Source organism: Chaetura pelagica, unplaced genomic scaffold (assembly GCF_000747805.2).
Source record: "Chaetura pelagica isolate M959 unplaced genomic scaffold, ChaPel_1.0 scaffold938, whole genome shotgun sequence".
NCBI lineage: Eukaryota > Metazoa > Chordata > Aves > Apodiformes > Apodidae > Chaetura > Chaetura pelagica.
The window spans coordinates 655588-667746 of NW_009954221.1; the positions used below are offsets into that span (position 1 = coordinate 655588).

General features: G+C 51.5%; 1 protein-coding gene across 4 annotated transcripts in view; it reads left to right on the top strand.

The window, feature by feature from the left end:
• CLCN5 (chloride channel, voltage-sensitive 5) overlaps positions 1–8604 on the top strand; it is a 20536-nt gene extending 11932 nt beyond the window's left edge. For 3 of the 4 annotated variants that reach the window (XM_010003439.1, XM_010003440.1, XM_010003441.1), the window contains 9 exons: positions 1027–1211; positions 1629–1751; positions 2250–2456; positions 3333–3413; positions 4307–4849; positions 6042–6228; positions 6822–7220; positions 8111–8327; positions 8407–8604. In XM_010003439.1, coding sequence (XP_010001741.1) covers positions 1027–1211; positions 1629–1751; positions 2250–2456; positions 3333–3413; positions 4307–4849; positions 6042–6228; positions 6822–7220; positions 8111–8327; positions 8407–8497 — 2033 coding nt within the window. In that variant the 3' untranslated portion in view covers positions 8498–8604. The remainder of the gene's footprint in view (positions 1–1026; positions 1212–1628; positions 1752–2249; positions 2457–3332; positions 3414–4306; positions 4850–6041; positions 6229–6821; positions 7221–8110; positions 8328–8406) is intronic. The other variant, XM_010003442.1, reaches the window with a different exon arrangement.
• Positions 8605–12159: the final 3555 nt, after the last annotated feature.

The window sequence follows — 12159 nt, forward strand, 5'->3', positions numbered from 1 at the left end:
CTTCACTGGCACTGCAGAGATTAATGCCAAGGGCTGCTGGCAAGATATTCTTGTTTTAATTTATTTTCCTACAAAGATATAAAAAGTGAGCAGTGATTCTTGGGAAGTTGGGCTTCTTTCAGAGGTTGGCTGCCTGAGACCTTTTCAGTGACTTCAGAGGCAAACTTTGGACCCAGTGCAGCAGAAGTCAATCAGTTGGAGACAGATCCTCCTGATAGGAAGCAGCTGAGCATTTATCACGAGCCATGAAATTAAATCCTCTGTTAATATTTACATAGGAAAGCTGCTGCCCGGTTTTTCATTAACTGCAAGATTTGCTGTGTGTTTATTGCTACCTCTGGATCTTGTGCTAGTGATTGTAGGGGTTATTCTTAACAGAAAAATAAGAAGTTTCTTGAAGATTCCTCTTTTAAAAGCAGTCACTCTCTGCAATGGCTCTGCTTGCTTTGTGTTGCTTGGCACAGTTGGAACTTCTCCACCCTCCCCTTTTTTTTGTTTTCCTTTTTTAAAATTGGGATTGGCAGTGTTTTATCCAAATTCAAAGCTATTCCTGCCACAGGCTTAGTGTTGTTAATGAAACTCCTGGATTCCAGCTCTGCACTGGAGCCTGGTGACACGTTTTGTCTGCATCCTCCAGAGCTGTGATTCACCCCCCTCTGCTTCTCAGCCAGCTCACTGTGCTCTGTCCAGAAACACTTTCAGTGTCATCAAGAAGAATTAATTTCTAATGATGTAGGGTGGGTTTGGACACAGTTTGTAATGGTGAACCTTTGAAATCTTAATAGGCATGCTTGGTTTCCTGACCTCTTTTCAATACGTATGTGTAAATATAGATATATATATATATATGTACTAAGCAAATCCCCCCACCTAGCTCTCTGTAGAATACAAGTGAATTGCAGGCAGAGATGTCAGCACTCTGTTGGCAGGGAAGTAAAAAATCAGCAAGGCAGCCCATGACCTTCAGGTATTTGAATCTGCATAAGATGTTTATTAAGTTTTTCTTATTTTCCCTCTTTGAACTAGGTTCCCTAGCGGGTCTGATAGACATTTCTGCTCACTGGATGACAGATCTGAAGGAAGGAGTGTGTCTAGCAGGCTTCTGGTTTAACCATGAGCACTGCTGCTGGAAATCCAACACGACCTTCACGGACAGAGACCAGTGTCCTGAGTGGATGAGCTGGTCCCAGCTGATCCTGGGCCATGGAGAGGTGATGTGTGTCTACAGCTGGTTTTGTTGCCAAATGTCCTGTTTCCCAGCCTGTATCCTCCCTTGCTAATGATCTGGATGGATGTGCCAGAAGTGCAAGCTCTGGGTGGTTCACTGATTTCACATTCATCGTTGGGGTCTTCCAGGGGTGTAAATGAACTCAGACAAGTTACTTGTGTTGTCCTCAGAGGGGACAGGGAGAAGCAAAGCATGGGCACGTTTACCTGGGCAGTGTTTTAGCTGTGTGTGTCCCAGCAAGTGTAACTTGTCCTCAGAAGCTCAGCCTGGGTGCAGTTCTCCTCGTGTCTGCCTGGTGACTGTGTGAGGTGACCTGCTCTGTGCGCTCGCTCTGCTGCACGGCTCTGATGTGGTCCCAGTCAAAGGACAACTGGGTAACTCAACTTCCTCTGCATTTCAGGGGGCCTTTGCATACATTCTCAACTACTTCATGTACGTCATCTGGGCCTTGTTGTTCTCCCTGCTTGCTGTGTTGCTTGTGAAGGGGTTTGCTCCTTACGCCTGTGGCTCAGGAATCCCAGAGGTGAGTGAGAAGGAAAGTGGGTTGGGTTTCTGCAGGGTGGGATAGGGATCCACCATCCAAGGATTGCACATGCCTGCCGTGGAAGAATAGTTTCTTGCACTTCAGATAGTGGCTTAATATATGGATTTTTTTCCCAAATTATTATTGAAACATATCTTAATCACTTAAGTCTCCATGCAGTCCTTTAGAAAACTAAAATACTTTGGCATTTCCTGCAGGAGGTGCAAACCAAAGCTCACTGTTTGTGAGAGGCAGCAAAAGCCCTCCTTGGATTTTTCTTCAGCAGGGATAGTGTCCCTGAAGGAAGGGTTCAAGGGGCTGTTCCTGCCTTTGCACAGAGGGATATTTTTACTGACTCTCCATTATTTTTGACAGCTGCTGGGGGCTCTGAAAGTTGTCGGGCGAAGCTGAGGGAAGGATTGGGAGCATCTAATAAAACAGGAGCTCTGACCAGGGCTTGAATGAAAGCCTGTAGAGCTTTGTGTGCTTGACTTCCAGATCAAAACTATCTTAAGTGGTTTCATCATTAGAGGCTACCTGGGCAAGTGGACGTTGATCATCAAAACCATCACCTTAGTGTTGGCCGTGTCCTCTGGGCTGAGCCTGGGCAAAGAGGGGCCCCTGGTGCACGTTGCCTGCTGCTGTGGGAACATCTTGTGCCACCTCTTCACCAAGTACAGGAAGAACGAAGCGAAGCGCAGAGAGGTGCGGAGAGACCCCCGTGTTCTCAGGCTGCTGGGGGGGTGGGGGGACCAGGGGCTCAGGTGCTTTGTCCTGCCTGTAGATGGTCCTGGTTTGGTGTGGTTTTGGTGTCACTCAGCCCAACACTGTGTTGGAGCAAAAGCCAACTCAGTTAGGAGGTGACACCGCAGCATCTCCCCAGCACAGGTCACCATCTCACTTGTGGTGGGAGTGTCCCTGGCACTAACCTGCTGCAGACCCGGTTCTGCAGAGCCTGTGTTTGCCATGCAACTCCATAACCAATGCTGGAGACTGTTTGAGGGACCTGGACTTGGCTCTAGGGGTAGAAGAATGTGGTGGAAGAACCAAGCTGACATCTAATGTGGTGCTCAGGAGTGTTTCCTCTCAGAGCTATAAGGCTGGTCTCTGGACAAGCCACTGCAAAGTGGTTCATACAGTGTCTCATTGGCCAATTTACCTCCTGCTAAACCAAACCTGACAGAATCCACCCTGAGAGCTGGCCAGGCTTGGGGTGGCCCCACAGCACCTCGTTACACCACGTCATCTTCTGCTGAGTAATGGTGTGAGTGTGAGACAGGAAACTGGGAAAAGTCAGTGTGTTCTGGGAGGTGAAAGTGCTGCTGTTCTGGTTCACTGGAGCTTTTCCAGAGGTGAAAACGTAGCATGAAATCAGCTGGGACAGACGTGGTGACTGCCAGTGATGCCACTTGTGCTGGTTTGGGGTGGGACTGGTGAAGTGCTCTCCCTGCTGGCTTTACAACAGGCTGTTTCTGTGCTCTCACTGGGGATGAAAACAGCCTGAATTTGAGTAAAGACAAACGGAAAAAGGGGGAAGGTTTTGGGGGCTGAAGGTGTCTGACTTTCTCTGGTTTCTCTCAGGTTTTATCAGCAGCTGCAGCTGCTGGTGTGTCTGTAGCTTTCGGCGCCCCGATCGGAGGAGTGCTCTTTAGTCTGGAAGAGGTAACATCAGCATTTTCTATTAGCTCTTGGTGAGCTGGTTTGTTGCAAGAGCTGACCCTGCTGGTTTAAAAATACAGCCCACTCCTATCTGCTGGGGTGTGGAAAGGAGACCCTCTTGAATACTGATTGGTGCTGTGTTTACAAGGCCAAGCAACCTAAAACCTTATTGGGGTTTCAGGTAATTCTTATGATGCTGGAGAATTAATTTTGGATGATGTCTCTCTGTAGCTTTGCAATCAACCTGTTGGTTTCCCCCAGTCTGTCTGTGCTCAGCAACACCTGCTACTCCAGCCACTGCCTCTCTCCTGTTGACCACATCTGCACCCTGTCCTGACAGCTCTGTCCCAGAGTGCCTGGGAGCAAACTCTTCTGGCTTATCAACCCGTTTTTCTTCCCAAGACACTTCTCATCCTTATTTTTCCAATCCAGACATGAAGTGGATCACTGCTGCTTGCTGCAGGGCTTGGCTCAGAGGAGGAGAGGGATGGTTGTGCTGGGCTGAGCAGTAGCTGAGGTGGCAGCTCTGGCAGGCACTGCTGCTTGGCATGGCTGGGCTGCACAGGGCACGCAAGGCAGACGGGTCCCTGGGCTGGGCTCATAGCTGATTTGGGACAGCTTTTACTATCCCAGTGAGTCACCTCTGCTTCAGAGATCACAGAGGGCACCTGCTGCCTTGGGGGTGTGCAGGCCAGGGCCCGTCCTGCTCACTGCCATCTGCACTGACTTGGGACAAAGCCTGGGGTGCTTGGCTGGAGAGGAGGGGATGGAGCCAGTGCACGTCAGTCTCAGTCCTTGCTTCCACTTCACACACAGTCAGGATTTTGTGGCTGGGCAGTGATGGTTGTAGTGACAAGTGCTGAGATGACTGAGCCTGTTTTGTTTCTCCTGTCCAGGTCAGTTACTACTTTCCTCTCAAGACGCTGTGGCGCTCCTTCTTCGCCGCTCTGGTCGCTGCCTTCACCCTGCGTTCCATCAACCCTTTTGGGAACAGCCGCCTGGTGCTCTTCTACGTGGAGTTCCACACACCATGGCACCTTCTGGAGCTCCTGCCATTCATCCTCTTGGGAATATTCGGTGGGCTCTGGGGAGCCTTCTTCATCCGCAGCAACATCGCCTGGTGCAGGCGACGCAAGACGACCAGGCTTGGGAAGTACCCGGTGCTGGAGGTGTTGGTGGTGACCGCCCTGACGGCCGTGCTGGCCTTCCCCAACGAGTACACCAGGATGAGCACCAGTGAGCTGATCTCTGAGCTCTTCAATGACTGTGGGATTTTGGACTCGTCCAAACTCTGCGAGTACGTGAACGATTTCAACAGCACCAAAGGGGACGACCTGCCAGACCGGGCTGCGGGCCCAGGGGTCTACACTGCCGTGTGGCAGCTGGCGTTGGCCCTTGTCATGAAAGTCTTCATCACCATCTTCACCTTTGGCATGAAGGTGAGGGTTGCCTCTAAAGGAGCTCACGTTCTTCTCATCCTCTGCGGGAGCCCCAGGTCTTAGAGCTGTGTTTGCTCAATAGACAGACATGTTTTCCTCCCCAGCCTCTGTTAAGAAGGGGAGAAGGTGATAGATAAAAATTATTTCTTCTGTTGCTCGTAGCTGAGGGCAGTAGGATCCTTTTAGTCTGAGTGTGGGCATCAGATACAGTCACTGAAGCTGGTGTCTCAGGGCTTCATGTCCCATTTCCCAAAAATGGAATGCTTCTGAATTGCCCAGCCTGAAGCCTTTTTGGTGTTCATGCAATAGCTAATTGCCAAGCAGTTGGTATCTGAGTTTGTAAATGTTTACTCATCATAGCAGTTTCCTTCCTCCAACAGTTCTGCACCTGTTTGGTGGCAGCCTCCTGAGCTATGGGTGTAGTACCTAGGTCTGAGCTTTCTTGCAGTGGAGCTCAGGAGGTGGTGCTGAGCATCTTCTCCTGCCCCTATTCCTCCAGTGGTCTGTCCAGAAAGGTGACCCCACCACAGAGGTTTGGGGTTGTTGCCACGAGGTGTAGTCACTGACACTCAAGGGCAATCATCAAATCTGTGAGAAAGATGCACAGTGGCTGAGAAAGCTGTGCCAAATGTGGGAAGGGAAGGGGGAGATTCTCTGACCTGAAAGAACAGGAGCTTTTAGAGTCTGAAGCAGCTGAAGTGCAGGGGTGAAACTTGCCAGCAGTGGCTCTGTGGGTGTCACCTGTGCTGCGTGTGCTCCTTCCAGGCACCCTCACTTCCACAGTGGAGTCTGAGTTTCTGTCAGGGAAGAAGGATGATCCTGCTCTCAGCCAGCAAAGCAGGACCTGTGTGCACAATAAGCAGGTCCTGGTGGGGTGGGGAGGCACAGGGGGTGTTGGTGGTGTGTGGGTGAAGCTTTGTTATGTGCTCTTGGGAAGCGAGCTCTGGAAGAACGCCTGTTCTGTTTCACACTCACCTCGTGTGTGGCAGCTTCTCCTGTCCAGAAAGGACTAAATCCAAACTCTGTTGCAGAGACATTAGGATGTGAGGGTGCAGGAAGGGCAGAGGTGACAGAGCAAGGTGTCCTTGCTGGTTTTAACTTCAATCCAGCCTCTGGCTGGGTCCTGTCTTGAACTTCCTTGGATGCCTTTTGTGCTGGAGCCCAGGCATGTTCTCTGTGCATGTTCCTGCAGGTGCCCTCAGGTCTCTTCATCCCCAGCATGGCAGTGGGGGCCATCACTGGCCGGCTGCTTGGGGTGGCTGTGGAGCAACTGGCCTATTACCACCACGACTGGGCCATCTTCAGTGGCTGGTGCAGCCAAGGAGCAGACTGCATCACCCCTGGCCTCTATGCCATGGTCGGGGCTGCAGCCTGTCTAGGTAAGTGAGGTGTCTTCTGGAATCCAAGCTGTGGGTTGGGGCTTGGTTGGCCACATAGAACCTTATAGCAGGGATCTGCTGTCCCACAGTCCATGGGAGTTGTCTTCATCTCCAGAAAGGAAAGTTTGCAGTAGAACATGCAACATGTTTCTCATCCCATTTGTGTTCTCTGGCCAGCACCAACCTTTTGTTGGACATGACAGGTTCCAGCAGGGAGTCTTCAAAATGGGCAGCAAGAACAAATGGGACTGGCTAGAGAACTGAGATTTTCCTGTGGGGTTTTAATTCATTCTGCCTCCTGTTCTGGCCTTAAATGTCACGGTGCAACTCTTCTGTCCAGGGCTCTGGTTTTTGGTCACGCTGCTTCTGCTCAGCTGGGTTTGAGAAGCTGAGTGGAGGTGACTGAACTTCACTTGCACTGTAACTCCCAGTCCTCTCCTCCACAGCATAATATGTTTAACTCTTAAGGGACCACTTTACCCATCAGGAGAAGCTCCCCTTTCAGGAACAACAATAGCATGCTATCAAAACCTAGTTTGGAACCCCCCAGAACAGCTGGTTCATGTGGTCTGTCTTCCTGTGTCTGTTGGCAGGTGGGGTGACCCGAATGACCGTGTCCCTGGTGGTCATTATGTTTGAGCTCACTGGTGGGCTGGAATACATCGTTCCCCTGATGGCAGCAGCCATGACCAGCAAGTGGGTGGCTGATGCCATCGGCAGAGAAGGCATTTATGATGCCCACATCCGACTCAATGGGTACCCCTTCCTGGAGGCCAAGGAGGAGTTCTCACACAAGACCCTGGCCATGGACGTGATGAGGCCGCGGAGGAGTGACCCCCCTCTGACCGTCATCACGCAGGACAGCATGACTGTGGAAGATGTTGAAACCATCATCAATGACACCACCTACAGTGGCTACCCCGTGGTGGTGTCACGGGAGTCCCAGAGGCTCGTTGGGTTCGTCCTGAGGAGGGACCTCATCATTTCAATTGGTGAGAGGACACTGCGTAGGTCAGTGGTGCTGTTGGAGGCCTTAGATGGCACTAGGGATAAGGTACCTGGTGAAATGAGGCACCCAGTGGTGATGGTGGTGGCTCTGCTTACTGGTGCCTGCATCTCCCTCCCTGAGCAAGTGGGGTCTGCATGCCTGGAGTGTGAAGGACAGGGTGGGGTCCCCCAAGGCCATTGGTGCAGCTCTGTTGGAGTCATGAACCTCGTGGCATGGTGGAGAGGCAGGAGACTTCTGGCCAGTGACTGAGTGGATGACTGGATGTGGAAATCTTTCTTAGCTGTTAAAGTCTCAAATCTTTATTTCCTGAAGGAAAAGAAGGAGAAAACTGGTTGGTCCACACACTGCCCATGTAGCAGGAGTGTCATGCCCTAGTACAAATGGCTGAGGGATGGCAAGGGCTTCACTTGTCTTCTGTTCTTGGCCCTAGTTACAGGCACGGAGCCTGTTCCAGCAGGTGCAGTGCTTAAAAATACTTCAGCTCCTCTGCACAGGTGACCCATAAAACCCAATTGGTGACTCATAAAAGTACAAAGTATTTTCTCTACCTTCTCTTAATGCTGGCAAGTTAAACATCTCCAGAACTTGCATTTGCATGACCAGAGTGCAGTGCTGGGATGTGTGGCTGCCTTGATGCTGGGGTGAAGCTGTGGAGACCCTAGAGGGTGCGATGCAGTTGACCTTAGAGGTTGTGCTGTAGGATAGAAACTTATCACACCCTTCTTGGGTCATGGCTTGCCTTGAGAAATGATGCAGGTGAGAGGCAGGAGTGGCCTTCTGAGGCCATTCCAGTGTGGGCAGGGAAGGAGGTGTGCTCCTCAGCACAGCAAGGGAACAGAGGGGTGATACTTCATCAGGTATTTCTTCTTCCAGAAAATGCCCGGAAGAAGCAGGATGGGATTGTGAGCACCTCAATTATTTATTTCACTGACCACTCTCCTCCGCTGCCTCCAAGCTCCCCCTCCATGCTGAAACTCAGGAGCATCCTGGACCTCAGTCCCTTCACAGTGACAGACCAAACACCCATGGAAATTGTCATTGATATATTCCGCAAGCTGGGCCTGCGCCAGTGCCTGGTGACCCACAACGGGTAAGGAGGGGCAGAGCCCTGGGCTCCCAGGGTGGCTCTGAGGCTGCTCATGCACTGAGAACGTGTTTCCCTTTTTCAGGAAGCTGCTCGGGATCATCACCAAAAAGGATGTATTGAAGCACATTGCACAGCTGGCCAACCAGGACCCAGATTCTATCCTCTTCAACTGAAGGCAGCCCAGGAGGTTCTGTGAGTTCAGCACAAAAGAAACTTTATAGACAATACTGGATATACTTCCCTATTTTTATTGAGACCTTGGAACTGTTTTCAGTGTTTCCTTCCGTGGAGCTGAAGAAGATAACTTTTTTCTACCAGATAACCAATTGCACTATGTAATCTGTGGAACAGCATCTTCTTTTTAGAAGAAACAGATAAAAAAAGAGACTTTATTTACGTTGCTTTTGTGAAGTTGAGTTGGAAAGATTCCATGAAGGAGTAAAAGCAAAATGCTATAGAGTTGTATCTCCTCTTATTGATTTGTTTGAACTCTTGTTGCTGTCCTGGGAAGGACATGACAAGGTCTGTAGCTTCAGAAGCTTTGGAGAAGGATGATGTTGCACACACGTTCAGGTGGTGGCAGACAGACAGTTGGAACTCAGGGGGGTGTATTCCCAATGAGCCACTTGGAATAAATAGGAACCTTGTGAAGTCAAAATAGGGGAAGGGGAAAAAAATATAAATTGGCTGGCTAAGAATGTTTTGCTGAAAGAAGGAGAAAAAAACCAACAAACCAAACATAAAACCCCCAAAGACCCAATCTCCTTAAAATTGGGCCTGGTTTCTGGTTGGGAAGAAGCTTGTTTTGATTAATCTTATGTGAATGTATTTAACTACTCTAATGCTGCCTTGCCAGGAGAGGCCTGAGGAGGAGGCAGGAGCAGGTAACAGTCGTGTTCTCATTGCTATCCCTTTTTCAGACACATACCTGGGGATTTCTTTTCCTTGATTTCCCTTGGACATGTCACTAAACTCGCAGCCCCCTCCGTTGCTGCCCTGCTCCCTCCCCTGCACTTCCCAGCCAGCTCCAACTCTGGTTGATACTGCACAACTGCCTCTTCCTTCACCAGCAGGGTCTTGGGTGGCCGAGGGTCTCCTGATGGTGTTCACAAGGATACCTGTGGTGTTCCCTGCCCCTCTCCTCAGCCCCACACCCAACTCCAGCCCAGGTCCTGGCTCTGGGATTGGTGACACTGCCATTTTACAGGCACTGCTTTGGTGTCCCCCCTCTTCCCAACAACTATGCAAAAGCCCATCCTGACCACTGTTGGCCCAGGAACTTCCCCTTCCACATCCCTGCTCCTCAAGTCCCTCTCCCAGATCTTCCCATATTATTTTCCTATTAATAAAATTGTGACCGTTTACTGGAATTCTGGAGGTATTGGATGCTTTGGGAGGTTGATGTTGTTCCTGACAGCTTCAGTCTATATCAGATGTTGTTCCATGGTCGGTTGCAGCAGAGCTTCCTCTCAACCCTGGCTCACCACCAAGGCTCAGGAGGTGGCCAAGCCACTGAGTGGTGGCCAAGAATCAGGGAGGGAGGGCTCTGACTCCTGGCAGACAAACCTCTGGCCATTGGGCAGGTGTTACACCCTGCACAGCCTCAGCAGCTCTGGGAACAGCTCCCCTTGTCCCTGCAGACCCTGTGGGGGCAGTGGGGCCTCCTGGCTGGAGCTGACTGCAAGTTTGGTCAATCTTAAGCTCTCAGATATCAACAAATCCCTCATCTCCACCTGGAGCAGCAGCCAGCTGATTTATTCATTTCCCAAAGCCATCCAACATCCCCTGGCTGTGAAGGGGTGATGTCTTGAATTCTTCTGTAGCTTAAAGCTGAATCAAGCTGAGGTCTTACCAATGGATCAGGCACCATCTGCTTAGGAAGTAAATGCCTTGGCTTTGTCTGGGATGGTTTTGTACAGCAGGAGGTGGTTGCAGAGATGAAACAAAGGTCTCAGCATGCTCGTTAAGTCACAACTCAAAATGCTTCATGTTCTGCCTTGGCTGGGGCTGGCAGCAGCTTTGCCTTTACGTGTTTTTCTGTCCTCTTTGGAGAAGGTTGTCCCTGCTAAGCAGGTGGACACTGCAGGTCTGAGTCCAGGGAAGAAGCCACCACCATGTCCCTGGGGACTTGCAGAGGGGGGGATGCAGGCTTCCCTTCCCTGCAGCTTGGTCCAGAAAGACCAAGCTTTTTCTGACACTTCTGCTCACCCTACAATACACAGGAGGGCTCCAGCTTGAGAAATATGGTCCCTGCTACAGGTGCAGCTCTGCAGCACGAGGGAGCCTGTTCCTTGCATTCCCGTGGGAAGGCTGCAGTAGCTTGGGGTGAAGGCAGGGGTGAGAGGTGCTGAAAAGGAAAGCTGTGAGCAGGCCAAGAGTGTGGCAGCTGCCTGCGGGGCTATCCCGGTGTTCCCGGGGCAGGGAGCACGGGACACAGGGAAGCTCAGGCAGGAAGCACCTGCACAGCACGCAGGGCTATGCCAGCAGGCCAGTGCCCTGCTCTGTGCAGGCCCATGTTTTGTGTGGGATTGATGTCCTCAGGAGGCAGGCTGGAGAAAATCCTGCACAGGAAGGTGAGAGTGTTGGAAAACAGCCCCTTTTGTGGGAGAAAAGCAGAGCTGGGCTCCAGATAGAGAGTCCTTGGTGGAGTCCTTGCAATGCCAAACCAAATGTGGTGATGATGGGGAGGTAAAAGAGATGTTGCAATAGTCCAGGACCTTTTTTGCCTCTTTCTTGAGCAGCTCTCTCCTCTCTTGCTGCTTTTTAATATGGAAACTCAGAATTTTCCTGCTTTAATGGCTGTGGAGGCTGATGCACATGGGCAAGGTGAAAACTGGAGGTTGGACTGTGGCTTTGTGCTGCTCTGTGTGTGTGTGAAAACCCACTGACCCTGGAAACCAATGTAAGTGGTGTCTGTGAAAGGAAAGTAACTGGTTTTGGCTCCTGGACCATTGCTAAGCTGTGGTTCTTGAGGTTGGGAAACTTGCAGAATTCCCTGGTGGTCAGTGCTGTGGCAGGATGGGCAGCTCAGGAGGGGGTTACATGGGTGTCAATGTCTGTATTGCAGCTCTGTGCTGGGTTGTGCCTTCCCTTCCCCAGGGACATGTGGGTTTGGAAGCCCCTGGCTCTTTGCTTTCTGCTTGTACTGAATTCCTTTAATTCCTACAAAACTAAGTTCAGCTCTTTCATCAAAGCTCCGTGCAGGGGAAGGACCGTGCTCAAGTTCTTCAGCCGTGAGCACTTACCCTGCTGGCTCTCCCCACTGCTGGAGCAGGCTGGGCCCGGCCCTCTTCTTGCTTTCCCGTTGCTTTACCTGCCGAGCGACTCCAGGAGGAGCCCTGGAGTGGTTTGTTGTTTTTTTTCAGCCACCAGCTGGTTACACAAATCAGAGCTGGAGAGATTCCATATCCATAAATAAGGCCAAGCCCGAGGTCGCCCCAGGCGGGCGAGCAGCGCTGCTTGTGGCGCCGGGTCAGCAGGGGCCGGGGTTGCTGCTCCTGGAAACGCCTTTTCCAGCTGTTGTTGAAGCCTCCTGACCCCGGGGTGCAGCTCTGTGTGAGCAGGGGGCTGTGGGGCACCCTCCTCTCCACCGTCACCCCGGAAAGGAGGGGTATGGTACCGTGTAGGAGAAGGGGATGCCTGCACCGGCTGCCCTGGGGGCAGGGTGGGAGCTGGGGCGGTTCACCTGGCCCTTCCTGGGGGTTTGAACGGGACACAAAATGCAGGATATGAGTTATTACACGGGTAGGGGGCCAGCGAGCTCTTCCCTACGCTCTGCTGCTCCCGTCTGCTCTGCCTGCCCCTGGAGCAGCTCCCCCCGGGGGGGGATCCGGCC